Source organism: Etheostoma cragini, chromosome 14 (assembly GCF_013103735.1).
Source record: "Etheostoma cragini isolate CJK2018 chromosome 14, CSU_Ecrag_1.0, whole genome shotgun sequence".
In the NCBI taxonomy this organism is placed as follows: Eukaryota; Metazoa; Chordata; class Actinopteri; order Perciformes; family Percidae; genus Etheostoma; species Etheostoma cragini.
Window position 1 is genome coordinate 11,292,908 of NC_048420.1, and position 17,848 is coordinate 11,310,755.

Here is a 17,848-nt window from a genome sequence, read left to right on the forward strand (position 1 = left end):
GATTGGCTGCTTAGAAATTAAGTGTTAACGAGCAGTTGGACAGGTGTACCTAATAAAGTGGCCGGTGAGTGTACAGTATATATATTAAAGTGGACGTGCCTTTTGTGTTTAAGTGCAAAAGCTTTAAATTAATAGTTTATTCGTGTCTCAGCCGCGAAGCCGAGATCCGATGTTCAGCCGCTCTGTGCAAGGACATGCACAGCGTGCTGATGCAGCTCTGTCAGAGCCGACAGACAAGTGGCATTTCAGTGCAAATTAATTAGGTCATAAAAGATTTAATATACTGCAAATAGACAGCACGGCCAAGTACTGCGGGACAGTAAGCTAAAGTTAATTAATCTTACGTAGTAAACAAATGACATTGAAACACTTATTCTTCTTAAAAATGTAGTGACCTTGCGTGCAAATTCCCCCTTGCCCTTGCTGTAGGCCTTGTTCTCTAGGAAGTCATAGACATAAGGAATCAGAGTTGGACAGGCCTTCACCATTTCTGGGTTGAGCAGCAACTGGAACACACACACACATACAAGTTATTGATATGCACTCTTCAAAATGATGCAAGACAATAAAAAGAATTCACTATTTGACTAGACACTAAACACTAAAACTGTTACCTGTAGGTAAGCATTGAGGTCTTTTTTTCTCTTCTCCAAGAAGTCTCTGTCCATGTTGTTGAATGTCTTCTTCCCTGGCAGCTTAAGGATCGACGTCAGGTTTTCAAACTGGAACAGAAGATATGGCACACTCAGAAGTTGACAACCAAGTTTATGAGATGATTACTCTTTTCAGGGGTAGAAATGTTCCTGACTTCTGAATAACTGGTACACAAACACATCGTGACACACAAACATCGTGACACACAAACATCGTGACACACAAACATCGTGACACACGCACACACCTGTTCAGTGATCCTCATATGGAAGTCGTGGAAGTCTGAGTAGCGACGGTAGGTCTTCCAGCAGTCCTCACTGCCGTCATGGTTGCGTCTGAACACAGTGATGGCGTACAGCGCGTAGGTCTTACCGTGGTCATTGCAAACCCCTGCAGCACCCCAAAAGCCGGGGAGACAAGCGTCAGCTACCTCGCCCGGCATTAAATCCAAAATGGGAATGTGCAGGTTCAAAGTATGTGCGGGAGGAAGAGCAAGCAAAAGAAAGAATGCAGAGCAGACGGTGTGGAAATGTGATAAAAGGGAGGGAAATGTGACAAAAAGACAGGAAAGGTAAGGGACGGGAGAGGAAGAAAAGGAAAGAACAGAAAAACAGTGTGGGTGATAAAAATGAAAGAAATAATGAATACTGGAACAGTATGAAGTGACAAAGCAGAAATGATAAATGGAGCTCCAAGGTGAAAAGTTGAAATAAAAGAACATGCCAGGGAGACAAACAGGGACTAACAAACTCCTGATATACACAACAAATTCACACACTCTCAAAACAAGTCATTACAACACCCAAATCCCACCTCAAGTGAAAGTCAAATGCAATGTTTCTAAAAACCTGACAAGCATACACAAGTTGCCAGAATCTATCATAAACCCTTAAGATTTTTGTATACAACCCTTCATCAAAATTGCATTTGTAATCCCACCAAGCATCAAATGCCAGAGTGACTGAAAGTATGTGTGTGTGTGTGTGTGTGTGTGTGTACCTGTGTCGGAGATGAAAGCATGTAGGTGCATAGATTCATCATGGCAGGAGTTTGACAAGTCATCCAAAGACTAAAATCACAAGAAACAAGTCATCATTTAACTAAGCGGCTGGTAATGGCCGACAAAAAGAATACTGGACGTGTCTCTACATCAAAAATGTTCTGGACGCGAAGAAGACTTACTATGTTTATGCTTCCTGTGGGAGAGCCATTGAAGGACTCTCCATCACCGTCATCAGACCCCCGATAGCTCGGCTCTTTCAACATGTCCAGCTCTGCTAGCATGCGGACGTAAAGGGGACTTTGCTTGAATGAGGGGTAGTAGCGCTCATCACGTAGCATCATGTCATACACCTAGGATCAATATGTGCGAAACAATTTGTTAACGGGTAGAAAAACGGCAAGGCAGCTCAAAAATTTATAGAATCAGAAAATATAGTTTAAAGCAGAACTTTTTTTTATATTTAACATGATTCATAAAATTCCCTCTTATGCAGATAAAAGAAAAGAGTTAGTACATTTCTCTGGATTTCATCAAATATCTCTGGTGTGGGGTCGTCTTTCTGTATCTTTTCCCCTAGTGTTGTTACGGATGCCTCGTCCACCTGCACCCTGGGAGACGCCTGTTGGGTTTGAAAAAAAGAGAAGATAGATATGGTAGGATACTTTCTCAAAATAGTCGACCTTACAGGCTAATGAGCACAGTGCTGTTAAGCAAGAGCAAGTGTTGATCTCCTTTATGGCTAAAATTACTTTTGGTATGAAACACTCATGTGATCTTAACACGCCTCCCACCTTGTCCGAGAGGTATTGTTCGTAGACACCCAGTGCAGCAGCCTTTAGCAGCCCCTTGGTGGCGCAGGGCTGCTTTTTGCCATCTTTCTGCCAGCCCTGCATGGCCTCCAGTTGCTGCTGTGCCGTCACCCTGTAGCCCTCCACTGTGAGCCAGAAGAACAGCTCTGCCTGAGCCCCTGCTGCCTGCATGAAATCTGGACCAACAAAAACATAAGAGTCGGTGTTTGTCTACTACAGCACTTTGGTATTTTTGGCTGCCTGGGGTCTCTGGTGACCTTGTAACTAAACATCCATCTACTGTTACACTCTTAGTAAACTCATTTGGATAACATGAAAATGAGATATGAAGGTCATGATACTTTTTACTTTGGTTGGCTACAATGTGTGCGTTTTAGTGATATAAACACATTTATTAGCCATTTTTAATGACAGAACCAGTCATACTGTTTAGGCTGTTGGCACTCGCCTCATTTTTCACAACAAATCTGACACAACTTGGCTTGAGTCCTTGAGTAGTTTGCACATAAAGGCAAGCACACTACTGTAAACTGATATGTAAAGTGGAGTGACCTTTTAAAGTCTCTGACAAGGTCTGGGACTGAAAAAACGTGTGCGCTTAACCAGACAGGTTGGAGTTATAAATGGAAAATGGAATAAGTTATGGATTATAAAGATGATTAACAGAAATGTTCAGGGTTAAGGCCTTGGAATGATGCATGTCCAGAATTACCCATGAAGAACTGCAGGGCAATGTTGTGGATAAGGATGTGATCCAGTGGGATAACACACAGCTTTCCAAAGTTGGCAGCCAACTTCAAGGCATCCACCTCCTACATAAGACAGGAAAAGGAAAAGTCTGATACACAAAATGTAACTGACTTTGAGCAATTGCAGCCGATACTTGCAGAAAATGTTTTGTAGGGCTGTAACGATATGCAATATGAAACCGAATCCACGACACTCAGATCTACAAACCCTTGCTGCGCTCTTAGACGGCAGAATTGTAACACACAACTTTCAACTCCCAGAGTCATCCTTCCCGTCCAGATCACAAGATCACATTGCGTTGTTGTGTTTTAAGCTTTTTTCTGCTTGTGGAGAGCTACGTAACACATGAAACTATATTGATGAGGACTGGCGAGTTAAATTGGCCGTATGAGAGTATACCAGGCAGACACACAGCTGAAAACCTGCCGGTGGAAGCGGTGGAGATGGGCTCGGACATACAGGCCGCGGGTTGCTGTTGACTTGTGTCAGTCCCGCGAGCGGTTTTAGGACATTGGCTGCATGTGTCCGACAATGTCCATCAACACCGGTAAAAGCCTGCAGCTGTCCGCAGATACGGAATGCGGAAAGTGTGTTAGAGCCTCCCAGATGGGTGAACTGGGACTCCGTTTCCTGAGGTAGTGGCTGGTGGCTGGTGTGTGTACCAATGTTTATGCGTTTGTGTGTCGGCTCGCCCCCAAATTGGCTTAACTCGGTGACTGCCGAGTGTTAATTTCCAACCCTGCACAGTACTGTGAAACAGTAGCCATTTAATTTACTTTGTAAATGTAAGAGAACTTGATTGAAGAAGAATTATCAACATGTTCCAATCACCTCCACAACGAAGTTCAGTTCTGTTGGTTTTTGTCGCTCAGGGAGCTGGTTCAGCTGGCAGCCCACTCACTCTGACATCTCTCCATGTATAGTGCATGTATAGGTCCTGAGCATGTGTGTGTATTTCAGGCCTGTGTGTGTGAGTATTAAAAGTGTGTACACAGAGTGTAGTGCAGTAATTTCCCCACTGGGGACTAATAAACAAATTAGACAAATTATTATTATTATTATTATTATTATTTATAACAAAGTTTTATAGCTTTGGATATTTATTTACCTTAGGTATATTGTTAATAATTTGCTTGGTAATATTGTTCATTTGGTGTTCAGTTTATACCCCCCACCCCCCCCCAAAAAAAAAGAAAAAAGAAAAAAAGACATCAGGGGGAAAAAATCGTGATGCGAACCAAATCGTCAGTTTGGTGTATCGTTACAGCCATACTGTTTTGCCATTAAACTAACAATTAGTGATCTACGTCTTACTGGATCCTCCAGTGTAAGCATTATAAGGCTGTGATGCAGTTTCTCACCTTGCCAGAGTGAAGTCTCTGGATCCTGGTCTCACACACCTTCTTCACAAACAGAAGACTGTTAATCTGGTTCTTAATCACATTGATGTCTAAAGGACAGAAAAACAAAGACATCAAGGGAGGAAATGAAAGCAGTGCATATATTAAAGCACTCTTTACATATGGCCTTTGAATATTCCTGCTCACATGGTGAATTACTTTCATTAGTGAATGTCTCTGTATGTCAGTGAGAGAAAAAAAAGAGAGTGCCCACCATCTCCTGCGGTGTCCAGAGAGCGGAGGTACTGCAGCTCTTCTAGCACCTTGTCCTTGACCGCTTCTAGCTCAGGAGGCTTATCTGTCAGCTTCAGGATGTTCATGAAGGCTTCATAGTTACAGCTGGAGTCCCGTATCTATATAAAGTCACATCCATATAACATTGAAAACATACATGCCAATTCGCGGTTTCTTCCCCCCTTCATTTGCTTTCTTGATTTATTTTGTTTAGTTTTTATATTATAGACACAAATAGTCAGTTCAAATAATGGCTAATAGGTAGGAGGTATGGATGGGTGTGAGTGTCAACTCTCACCATCCAGATGACAAACTGGTTGATGTAATCTGGGTCGCTAAGCTGGTTGATCAGAGGAAGTAGCACACCACGCGCCAGCACCTCCTTAAAAAAACATCATAGGGCATTTTCAGGTTCACTCACAACAATTTACACTACAAACATGGCATCATGTGTCCTGGTACGGCATTGTAGTCTGTTCAAGAGCCCGGAAAATAATACTCATGAATGGCTTGCAGCCAAAGTGGCAGCATTTGGCTGATGGCTCAACCGTGATAAATTAACAACGCAGGTTGTATGACATATTGTGTGACTGAATGTGTTTTCTCGCCTCAAAGTTGTATCTTAGACCAATAAAGTCATGTGTGTTGTGATCATTTGAGAGAGAGTGTAAGCGAGGGAGATTTTATGTTTTGCTTTGTAAACTCACCCTTAGGAAGTATCTCATGTTCTTGTTATGGAAATCTCCAGGAGGTAGTAACAGATACAGAAGCAATTCACACAAGTCCCGAAGAAAACCTGACACACACACACACACACACACACACACACACACACACACACACACACACACACACACACACACACACACACACACACACACACACACACACACACACACACACACACACACACACACACACACACACACACACACACACACACACACACACTACTTGTTACAACATCAAACAGCAACGCACGTGTGAAGAGTTCATGGCAGTTCAAACTGTAAGGCCAGACACATTAAAGAAGTGTGTTTACCTTCTTCATCTTTGTGTGAAGTGCACACTACGTCTCGACAAATCTTCCTTTCCATTTCCACCTCAGCCTCAAAGAAGGAGTCCACCAGCTCCTCTGTTATGTCCCCTGTTCAAACATCACTCTCTGTAATTCTCATTATCACCACTAATGTCTAAATTGTAATAATCTGACTTCATAAAAAACTGTATGGAGGATTTTTTCTGAACCACTTATTGTGTAGTCCAAAGGATCACCAAACTCTGACTGAGCTCAGAACTGAATCATCACAATCATTGTTAAAGACAAGCTGACTCAACTCAGGTGACATGCCAAACATACTAATGACAACTGTGAATGAGAAAGCAAGTGTGTGTGTGTGTGTGTGTGTGTGTGTGTGCGTGAGTGAGAGAGAATGTGTGTGCTTACTTTGCTTATCCTCTCTTTCAGCGAGGCGATCCTGGGCTTTTCTAAAGACACGTAAATGGGTGGCAAAGTCGTCCACCAGGCGAGTGGTAAAGTAAGGCTGCCAGTCCACCTCTTTGGACCTTGGCACATAAACACAAAGAAATAATGTAGAACATTTAAAAATAAAAATTGGTTTGAATAAAACATTTAATGTCAAGATAGAATAGTTATGCCCGGCTTGTACCGTGTAGAAAATTGGACGAGGGCATTCTGCAGCGTCTGTCTGATCTCCAATAAGAAGGACTCATCCTCGCTCAGAGTGTAGTACCAGTACTGGATATAATCTCTCAGAGCAAACTGGATCACCTGTAGAGACAAAGAAATATGGAGGAGAAAAATAGAAATGAAATTTAGTAAAGACAACCCAATGAGCCAGACTGAGGGGAGTGGAAAGAAAACAGGGGAGCGGATTTATTATATGCTGTACAAGATTTAAGTGTGAGATGAATAAGTGAAAAACAATTAAATGTGATGATTATCATTGTCTTGTAGAACAGATTACTGGGCTTTGCGGTCCTAGGAAAGCTGGGTAAATCAATAATTTAGTTGTACCGTTGAGTAGTATGATTAAATCAAGCAAACATTTGACTCAATGTTAACTGTCATTATAGGCTGCTATAGAGAAAAAGAGAATATGCCAGACAAATCAAGAACATTAATGTCTTCAGAGAGCATGATGCAGGTTTACATGATGTCATGCCTACATCTCAAGGTTCATATGATGCTTAAATGATTAGTGTGCATTCCCAAGGAGAACAGAAGCACAATAGTAGAGCAGTTAGTGTCATCTGACAAACACAAACTGCTGTGTCTGCACTTAACTCTGCCAGCTACGCTGGTTTACTGAGGACAACATGCTAAAAGGTTGTTTTCAGCGGGAAGTGTTGTAACCACAGGATAGAGTGGAAAGAAAAACTGTGACCAGATAACAGCTACTAAGCTCACTTTCCCAGGCTGCAAAGCTGACTGACACTCACAGCCTAACTGAAGATCTATTTACGAAAACATTGAGATAAAAGATTGAGTCGATTGCCAGCAGACTCAAGGCCAGTGTAAAACTATTAAAGTTCAGCCTCCAACAATATTTTCCTTAAGCCACATGATGAAGAGAGCTTTGGTGCAACACTGACAGTGTAACAGTACAGATACATTTAGTTCCACTTCCTGGCCACACAATGCAGCACTATCTGCTTACATGATTTAGGTAATCTAGAATAGATTTAAATATTGTTTTGTAGACCTAGTAATTAACTATGTAAAACACTAAAGCTGTTTATTAACTATAAAACAATCAAATGATGTAAGAAGATTACTTAGTAGTGCCAGCCACACATTTTTTCAGCACCCATTATAATTTAAGAAAGGTATTAACTCATCTAATTATTGGTCATATTTTTTCCAAAGATTTTAGTTGACTTTATTTTCATTTGTTGGAAAAATACTTTGTTTTTGCCTGATAATAGCCAGCATTAATTAGCTGAGAGACACTCTGCTCAAACCAAATCCAATAACAGAAAACACAAGGAACCAACCTCTTTTGAATGGGAGACACTGAGGCTTTTGGGCTTTAGGTATACAGGGCTTGACAGTGATGACTATTTTCTTGCTTGAGGCTGTGAATTTGCTGACCTGGGCTAGCTAATGGGTCGGACAGAAAAAAAGTGGGCTGGTTTCTGAAAATGTTAATATTTGTCACCTAGTCATTATTCTCCTGTTATCTTATGTTGGCTTCTCTGCTTAGCTGTTGTCCCATTATCATTTGTGCAATGTTTTCTATGACCAATCACTCAGCTATGACATTTATAACACGCACGCACACACATACCTGTTGTAGTGGTTCATCTATGAAACTGGAGCCAGTCAGTCTCCTGTCAATCTTTATGGGCTTCATCTCCAGCTTCATCTCATCCAATGTCTGAAGGTAACAAAAAGAGAATCAATGAAACAGTTATGCTCTGCTTGGTTACTGGACTTCAACAAAAGAAACTTGATTAATTCATTTGTTTGTGTAGGTGAGGACAAAATATATGTGTGCTCAAGCATGCTTTTACCTTTAGTATACCAATTTGTGTGGGTGGCAAGTAAGACTGCTCGCACTTTTCCAGGTGTTTCTCTGAGTTGATCTTTCCATATAGCAGAGTGACCGCAAAGCCCCTGGAAAACAGAAGTGAGAGTGACAGAAAACTGACCGATTAGGTGTTGTGGTTAATAAGAGAGAGCTTGCTTATGTAATGATGGACATGTTGGAAGGGTTAACTGGTCTTCTTGCTCACCCTCCAATGAAGCAGAAGATATAAAAGGCCAGGTAGAACACGGCAAAGGGTCCAAAGGTGACGAGAAACAGCACGACTCCAAGACCCCCCCATCCCCAGATGGACAGACTGGCCTAAAACACACACAAACACAAAACATAGGCTAAATACTTTTACGCACTTCAGGTTATACTTCAAACCATCTGGAGATCATTAGAGTTGGTCAGAAGAAAGATTCCATCAGTAACGCCTGATCAAACAATCTTCTATCAATATCACACAGATCTTTTAATATGCAGACTAAGACCAAACTCCCCCCAAAAAAATCTTGTGATGAAAAATAAAAAAAAATCCCCACATAAATCAATCATCAATTCTCCACATAAAGCTGTTGGGACTAGACTCCTCACTCCAATGTACAGAAAAAGTACCAATACATCAGCAGCACTCTGATACAGACTAAAAAAAAAGAGTATTAGACAATTGTGTCATCCACAGGAAAAACAACATTCTACACTTGAGGGGGGTGTGATTTTGATTGTTAGAAAGTATAAGGCAGTGACTGACTGTGTGTGTATGTATGTATGTATGTATGTATGTATGTATGTATGTATGTGTGTGTGTGTGTGTGTGTGTGTGTGTGTGTGTGTGTGTGTGTGTGTGTGTGTGTGTGTGTGTGTGTGTACTTGTGTGTCACATCCTATGGTTTTCCTGTTATTGTCAGTGTAGGAAACCAAACTCTTGTTTTCAACTATGTCCCTGTTCTCCATGTTACACAGATGGGATCCTTGCAATTAAAATTCACTAGAAACTTCCCAAATCCCAAATCCCAAATTAAGATATCATTATCAAAACCTAAAATACCTAAAATCTAGTATCAGTCAGGCTAAACAGTGTGTGTATGCATGACGAGGGTTGTTTTGTGAATGGTGAGCCTGCCATAGAGCTCCACAAACTTGACTGCCCCAGCAAGTGCAAGCTGGACTATTAGACCATGCAAACCTTAGCAAAGTACCATGATATACAGTTTAATTAGTTAATGTGAAAAATGCAGTTACCGGTATCCACACAATGGTGGTTAGAAGTGAAAAACTCTCCCAGAGTCACACACTGTATAAAGCTCACACTCGGACTGTGGAGCCATCAGATAGGCAGGCACCACGGTGACCAGCAGTGATGATCTTTGGTTGACCTACATTCATTCTAGAGTTCCTTAGATAAACAGCTCCACTGATGGAGCTGGATAATGACACACAGAGCTTCCTCAGGACACTGAGACATTGTTCTTTCTGCCACAGCCAGCGATGGACAATAAGATGACACATGCGGCCAACTGGGCCAGCCAGCTTATAATGTATAGCGCAAACACGACAAACGGGGAGGCTCTTAATAATCAATGCATAGCAAACTACTGTTGAGGAATAGAGCCAGTATGAGAGAAATTAGTGCAACATGTGGCTCTACCAACATGCAAATCCACAACTGAATTTTTTACTAAAGAATTCCTTTGAAAATTCAAGAGAAAGAACCACTGAAGCCTACTATGGAGAACAGTGTTTAATCATTAAAGTAGCGATGACATTCTTAGTCTATTTATCAATGTTTGATTATAAGTAGGTCCTGCATTGTACTAAAAATCAAAACAACGTCTTCAACATCATTTTAAACACTCCAAGATAATCTAAAGACAATACTGAGATGTCAAAGTGCATGCCTCATGACTAGGATGTCACAATGAAATATCGGGATTTGTACTTTCTGTCATTAGTTGCTTAAGTCTGACATATTTACCTGTCTGATTTATTGTCTGTGATGAACAAAGAAGCTCAATCAGGATCAGGCTTCACAAAGCTGATACCAGTCTATTAAAGAAAATAACTGATTGGCTCCAGTTCAGATCTTGCCGATCAGCTTGGGACATCCCTGGCGTCTACACATGCAGATTACACAGCAGCACACTGGAAAAATAAAACCTGATGCTAACGCCACTGACCCTGACTTTACTTACTCAACCAAACAGCTAAAATGTAATATATTATAGACATGCTAAGCCTAGGCTAAGCTATCTGGATAAAACAGCAGAACTGGTTTTAAACATATGGATCATTACATTAATAGAACAACAGTATCTCTGAGCACGCCTTGGAATACATGACGCACAGCAGACAGCCATTTTATTCATGAACCTGGCATTGGGAGAAATCAGGTTAGGGCAGGACATAGAACAACATATCTACATGCACTGTAACTACTCCAAACCCCTCCTTTACATGTAACTGGCTAGTAATCACTTCTCTTCCCCACCACCTACCACATTATGAACCAAGGCTGATATATTTTAATTATATTAGTTATGTAAGACTGAAAGGTTTTTTTCTTTGTTGAATCTGGACTGACAGCGTAGTAAGGGAGGACATATTTGTTTCCCTTCATATAGAGACCAGTCTAATTAATTGTAATGTTCAATTTCAGTCTTCTAAATTAAATATTTTGTATGAAAGGAAGTGAAACCATTTTTAAGTTCATCACTCTGTGATACTTTCAGGGATTTCCCTGTCTGAAGTCTTTGCCATGCACATGACCTTATCTAACATGCCTGTTTAACAAAAAGTATACACTACATGGCCAAGATGAATTCTCCCAGCAGAAATGTAGCTGTTTTAACCAGGTTTCTATAAATCTCTTACCCATATTAAAAAAAAAAAACAAGGATTGTAATGTACATAAAGTTTAGGAAATCAGGTTAATGCCCAAGTGTATTGAGTGCATGTGAACACGGTGGTGTCTGGGCTGCAGAATGTGTCCAAACTGGCTAGACTACCCTCTTTCTCAAGTCATAAAAGTATGACAAAGCAACAACAATAGCAGGGTTAGGACTACGGGAAGAGAACAGGGCTGGCCAAAGAAGAAGCCTATTATTACAATTTAGCTATGAGTAGTAGACATACAAAGGACTGCTATTCATGTTGTAGTTTATACCCTGCCACAAATGCTGACTATCTTAAATTAACTGTGATCTGCCACAATTTACAAAAACCCACATTAAACACTAGGCAATTACTTTCAAGCCAACCTCAATGGACTGCTTGACCTGTCTGGTCACATCTACTCTGTTTACCTTTGACCCACACAGTAATCACAGAGGAGTTAGTTGCTTCACTGATGGTTCAGAAGCTCTCAGCAGCCCACTGCAGTCATCACTGAGACATTTATTACCACCAGGCCTAGGCTGCATGATAACCGTTGACTGTATTTATTATATACACACATATCAGTGTGATAATAAAAGTATCTTAATTGTGGCGTAACCTACTCATTAAAACCTCTTTAGCCATTGACCTTGGTACGCAGGTTCCAAGAGGACACTGCCAGAGACGGTCAGAGCTAGCTAATTTTCTTTTCTTTTTAGACATTTAAATTCTTTCAAGATTTCGTATGAACAGTTTTATAATGAGAAGAACATTTTTTTGTCATGTGACTTTTTCTTTGAGTCTGGGAAATTTTCCAACCCAAAAGAGATATTGTCCAAGTCTATCCTACCAAATGCTATCAAACTATATGAGAAAGTATTTGAAGTCCAGTCGGACGTTTGTCGTTAGCAGCAGTGCAAGTGGAGGCTATCCGTACGGGCTGTGTGTGATAAGGTGATGAGGCTGTGGAGGATCTGTAGGAGTGACAATAACCCACACTCTTGATTCATTACAGCTTACACAGGCTTTTAAACATGAAGCATCTGCTCCAGTGATTAACACCCAAGCCCATCAGGAACGCACACATCCAAACATCTAGGCAATCTATTATGCAACCCACACTGGATAAACACACATGAACATATGCGTAACTCTCAGAACAAGAGGTCTGCATATGCAGATGGGCAGAAATGTGGTGAGATCTGTTGTTTAAAATGTGTTGTGATAATAGAATGGCCTCAAGGATCAAGTAGAGAAATATTTACTTCTCTTTACTAAAACAATATACCAACCTCAGAAATGGGTGTTACTTTGCTAATATATTGATTAATGGCCTAGCTCTACTGTCATCTGCCTGTTTCTCTCTTTCTAGCTTCCTCACCAACTTGCGCTGAATAGGAACAACTTTATTAGTACATACATAATCTAAATAATTTAAAGCACCGCCACATAGAGTTGAGGTTTTTGAGGAGCGCGCCACTACTGGACGTCCTTGACTACAGGCACATTCAGACATGCACAAACAGCCTCTTATCAGTTTCTTGGAGATTACAATTTTTATGATTTCCTGGCACAACTTGAAAAAACAACATAAATACATACAAACATATACACATATACATACACACACATACTGCACTGTTCATAAATATGGAAGAACTGCTCAAGGGTGGAAATTGCCTATTTTAGGAACTATGCACAAGTCCACTAGCACTTAGCTGCAACCCCATTATGTGTGGTCATTGGGCAAGAGGTTAACTTAGCCTATTAAAGCTCTCCTGTGGGAAAGCCATGGTAAATGCATCAGAGGGAGAGAAAGTAAGCCTTGGTAGGTGGTCCTGTCCACATGCAGGTTGACTGAAACCTCATCAGCATGTCTAAAATATTCTGTCATCTGAAGGTGGTCAGCCTTCTGCTGACAAATCACTGACAGCCCAGACTAACTAACAAACCCTTGAATAGAATAATCTTTAGCCGTGTTCACACTTTGCACTGTAAAGTCCGTTACAGTCTCTGCATCCGAGCTTGCGCGCACCAATGTGACGTCAAAATGACGTAGATCTCGCCGCCGTCCAGAGGGCGCGCACCACTCTGGACTCTAAAGCGGAAACAGGAAGCCTGAACGAGTTTGAGGGTAACTGGATGCCAGGACTCTCAGAGGGCAAGTGTCTCTTGTAAACTTATTGGGTTAGGATGAGTTATTTTATGGTGAATGAAAGGCTTAATCTGACAAAGTAGGTCATCCAATTAAATCAAATCAAAGCAGATGGCAATGCTGCTGCCAGGTCTATTGTTGTTTACCTTTTTCTTCTTCTAGCCTGTGAAATAGCACAGTTGCTAGCCTTTCCTCATTAGCACAGTTATGGCGCCCATGACATCACACTGCGCTCGACAGGTGGGCTACGGTTAGTATAAATGTAAATGTGCTGTATTTATATAGCGCTTTTCCAGTCTTAACAACTGCTCAAAGCGCTTTTACATCTACAGGAGACATTCACCATTCACACACATTCATACACTGTGGCCGGGGCTGCCGTACAAGGTGCCACCTGCTCATCAGATAAACATTTACACACATTCACACTCCGATGCGCAGCACCGGCAACTCGGGGTTCAGTGTCTTGCCCAAGGACACTTCGACAATGACTGCAGCTGCGGGGATCAAACCACCAACCTTCCGATTGGCAGGCAACCGCTCTACCACTGAGCCACAGCCGCCCCACTTTACAACACATTTAATGCAACTTGGATGATCTGATCACAAGTAGGCAGCTGTAACTAAGTAGAAATGTATGTGACTGAGCAAGGAAGTACTAGACTTTCTGAAATGGTAATAGATACTGTACGTGTGAGCACATCTCTGCATGACAAATTAAACATAACACATGCTGACGGTTTGGGGATGACATCTTAGATGCTCCACCATCAAAACAGCAAATTAGTGAATTTTTTTGGGAAAAATGGTGTGAATGGCATAAGATTTTACTATTAATGCTTTTCTGGCAGTTTCTGGTGGCCTTACTAAGGCCCCATTAAGACCTGATATTAACATGCGTTCTGGGTGATCACTTACAAGTGGACAGCTGTAAGTACAGGTGAAAAAAGCAATGAGGATGCATTAAGATCTGATCGCTCGGACCCCATTTAGAGGTGGCGTTGGTGATGTGTCTGTGTTTTTGTTCCAGTGCTCTGCACAGAACTGACACCTGCTCTTATCCAAAGCTGTCTTAAGCTCTGTGCGCCTCCGTTGCCTGACAAAGGCGGCAGTGTTAACGGCACGGAGCCTGAGGTCCCCAGGGGCCACCAGTAGCCAAACCCTGTGGCCATCTACTTCCAACATGCATGGCAGAGCACAATTTTGTTCACCTTTTTTCTGTCCAATTACAGTACAGTCAGTTTCCTTGAGCTGTACTTTGACACTGCTATCTCCATTATTACCCTTTGGTAGGTGAAATCAGCCACCTGCTTCCTCTGATTAAAATAAGCTGGGGACCAGCTACTTCTTAGTAAGAAGTTTCTCCGGGGGGGCATATCTGAATTACACAAGCTCCCAACCAACTAGTAGGAATCACTAGGACAGCAGCACCCCAACCCCCCCCCCCCCCCCCCCCCCCCCCCCCCCCCCCCATTCTTTTAGGAGTTATTACGCTGCGTTGAAGCGGGCTGTCCTGTCACTGTTCCCGTGGTCAGAGCCAGAACCAGAGATGGTACGGACAACATCTGTGTCCCAGCAGGTGACAACAGGCCTACGTCAGCATGGGCACCAGTGTGTCCGAGCTGACAGATATAAACATGTCGGGAATAATTGTTTAGGCTTGCTACATGTAGGCCTAAATATCAGTGCATTTTATCAGCTGTGGAAAGTTAACTATGCAGTACTTCTATACAACTTTAAGGTACTTTTAATTGAGTATTTTCATTTTCAACTACTTGACTTGATTGTACTTTTACTTCTCTATTTGTATAGCACACTTTGCATATATATTAATAATACAAAATATGATTTAATAGGATTTAATGTGGACAAAGAAGAGACTTTATTGATCCGGTGGTGAAATTCACAAGCTACCTGCCAAGTCGTTTGAGTAATTCAAGAGCAATGCAAAAGTAGCGTAAAGCATTACAATTCTGAGACATTAATATTGTAATATAGCTAAATACTTTAAAATGACCGTAACTAGTAATCTATAGAGCATTACATTTTGTAACTAACTTGCCCAACACTGTACATAACTGATACAGTTATGTACACATAGTACATCAGAATCCATTCATAACTGGTCACAACAAGTCTAACTATGATGCCAAATGTGAACTTTATTCTGTGTCTCAGCATGACCTATACATACTATGGATATATCTGAAAACAAGACACATGGGTGGGCAGGGCTTAGTTCTTGAAAAGTGTCAGCTTGTTTGGTAGGTCAGCCACTTCCATATACTAATGAAAGGATGGAAAGATGTACTAGATGACAAGCAGGCCTGATGTGACAGCGTGCTGGCCTAATGTCTATCAAGCTTTGATTAAGACACCTTGACAAGATTAAGCCAGAGGTGAAAAGGACCAAGATAACGTTGTCTGCCTGTGGATAAAAACACAATGCTCTCCCACCCTCCTACAACTAACTAACTCAATGTACAAAGGTGCATTCATCAAGCTATGTGTGAGCCATTTGGTCAAAAGTTAATCACAGTAAAGAAAACACAGGAAAGAAGTCCATGACAAATGTTTACAGCTAAAACTGGATCCCATTTGTGATGTGGAACAGAACTACAAAACACAAGAGCAACTTTTGCATTGCAACTTAGTTTGCAAACAAAATGCAAATCATAGCAAAAAGCTAACTATAACAAATAAAAATGTTGCTAAAAGTCTGAGACAGAATCTAGGAGTTGAGTTGCTACATCTACCGTATTATCTTTCAACCCACTTTACATCTTAAATCAAGAGGACACTACAAAAGCTGGTGTGAAGCCAACACTCAACACAGGATGGTCCAAAACAAGCCCGTAATTTACTTCAGACTAAAGGTTAACAGGGACAACGTTTTGCACAAACTACTAAACTAACGTTCAACACCTGACTGCACATTACACAGAAATCAGTGTTCCCTGTCAGACCTGCAGAATAGTGCAGTGGCAGCTAAAGCCTCATTACCAAGGCTAAACCTGTACTTAAACTGCTGGAGAGGTGCCTAGATGTGGCTAGGTGACCTGTCGCCCCGGGATAGGTGAACAGTGTAGTCTGTTTTCCTGTCAGAAGATGTCATGGTCAGGAGTCAATCTAAAATCAAGAAAACCAGCCTGAGTTGAGAAACTGCCTCATGTGAGAACTGTAGCAAAACTACAATATTATCACAAGTCCCACTGAAAAAACAAGTGATCATAAAGCCAATGTGTACTCTTTATAACCAATGACCAGTAAAAATGCACTGAACAAGCATAACTACAAATATGAGACAAGGTTTAAATAGTTGAGCCTTCAGCTGCTTTTTAAAAGCGTCAACAGAGACCAGACAATAGCAGGGAGCTATTCTGCCTGTTACTGGCAACTGAATGCAACTGGAAACATCTCTATGGGACAGCTATGTAGGTCTCAATACTTTTTATATAGTGAACATAAAATAAGAAGTAAATGCCACAACTGTCTTATCATTCTGGTAATTAGCTTAATGTGCTTGGTGCTGTTTCTTTAAATGGTTGTTAATTTCTGTAATGCTTAATTTCTTACACTGCAGTGTAACGTTTATTATCGTGTTTTATCGTGTTTTTACTTTTGTTTTTACGTAAAGCACTTAGAATTGCCCTGTTGCTGAAATGCGCTATACAAAAAAAAGCTGCCTTGCCTTGTTCCCAACATACATGTTAGCTGAAAGGGAAAACAGTTTGGTAAGCAGTAGTCCACAACTGAGCTTTTTATCAACCTTGCTGATACCAAGTAACGTTAGGTTTCAAGTAACTTTCTTTTGCCTTTAACGTTGGGCTTCAGTCGATCTATCGACGGCTAACGCCCGGCTCACCTGTGTTTGTTGTGATGTGGAAGAAATTCGTTGTTGAGGGATGTTACTCATAATCTAAACGCATACTACCGACATTGCAGTGTTAATTCAAGCACGGTGTTGACAGTGAGGATATCCTGAGCTCATCGTATTAACTTAGCGTTAACTATGTAATCCCGGGCTGACCGCCACTTATAGCAGACAGCCTTTCTGAAAGCACAGCGGCTGTGTGCCGTCCTCTCCCTGTCAGGCTATGTTTACCTGTGGGGCTACTATTGGGCTAATGCTAAGGCGCTAGCAGCTACAATCTAGCTAACTGGCTAGCCTTGTCTATCACTGAAAAACAAACTATTTATCTATTTCACCGGCGCTAACTTACCTCTGCAAACATCGTCTAAAAGGCTGTGCGTGCGGTGGCTCTGGCTAACCCCACCACATTGTAACATGCGCAGAGGAGGTTATTTTCTCGGTTAAAAACGGTCGTATTTCCAATCTCCGTACTCTCGTCGGAGCGTCGCCATATTTGCCAGATTTACGTCTCGGGTGCCCTGTTTCTTGACGTCGCCATGTG

The 17,848-nt window shown here is 41.4% G+C and overlaps 1 protein-coding gene across 3 annotated transcripts in view; it reads right to left on the bottom strand.

The window, feature by feature from the left end:
• Nucleotides 1-17,848, bottom strand: part of snx13 (sorting nexin 13) — a 26,094-nt gene extending 8,246 nt beyond the window's left edge. Inside the window, exons 1-19 of one of the 3 annotated variants that reach the window (XM_034891318.1) lie at nucleotides 17,657-17,848; nucleotides 8,610-8,722; nucleotides 8,388-8,490; nucleotides 8,162-8,251; nucleotides 6,521-6,642; nucleotides 6,298-6,416; nucleotides 5,893-5,997; nucleotides 5,558-5,646; nucleotides 5,149-5,232; nucleotides 4,831-4,969; nucleotides 4,578-4,666; nucleotides 3,179-3,278; nucleotides 2,449-2,642; nucleotides 2,172-2,276; nucleotides 1,837-2,007; nucleotides 1,654-1,723; nucleotides 902-1,080; nucleotides 615-722; nucleotides 396-506 (exon numbers count right to left, since the gene is read on the bottom strand). In XM_034891318.1, the coding sequence (XP_034747209.1) occupies nucleotides 396-506; nucleotides 615-722; nucleotides 902-1,080; nucleotides 1,654-1,723; nucleotides 1,837-2,007; nucleotides 2,172-2,276; nucleotides 2,449-2,642; nucleotides 3,179-3,278; nucleotides 4,578-4,666; nucleotides 4,831-4,969; nucleotides 5,149-5,232; nucleotides 5,558-5,646; nucleotides 5,893-5,997; nucleotides 6,298-6,416; nucleotides 6,521-6,642; nucleotides 8,162-8,251; nucleotides 8,388-8,490; nucleotides 8,610-8,722; nucleotides 17,657-17,668 (2,103 nt within the window). In that variant the 5' untranslated portion in view covers nucleotides 17,669-17,848. Of the gene's footprint in view, nucleotides 1-395; nucleotides 507-614; nucleotides 723-901; nucleotides 1,081-1,653; nucleotides 1,724-1,836; nucleotides 2,008-2,171; nucleotides 2,277-2,448; nucleotides 2,643-3,178; nucleotides 3,279-4,577; nucleotides 4,667-4,830; nucleotides 4,970-5,148; nucleotides 5,233-5,557; nucleotides 5,647-5,892; nucleotides 5,998-6,297; nucleotides 6,417-6,520; nucleotides 6,643-8,161; nucleotides 8,252-8,387; nucleotides 8,491-8,609; nucleotides 8,723-17,298; nucleotides 17,589-17,656 lie in introns of those variants that run through there. The other 2 variants (XM_034891316.1, XM_034891317.1) reach the window with 2 other exon arrangements.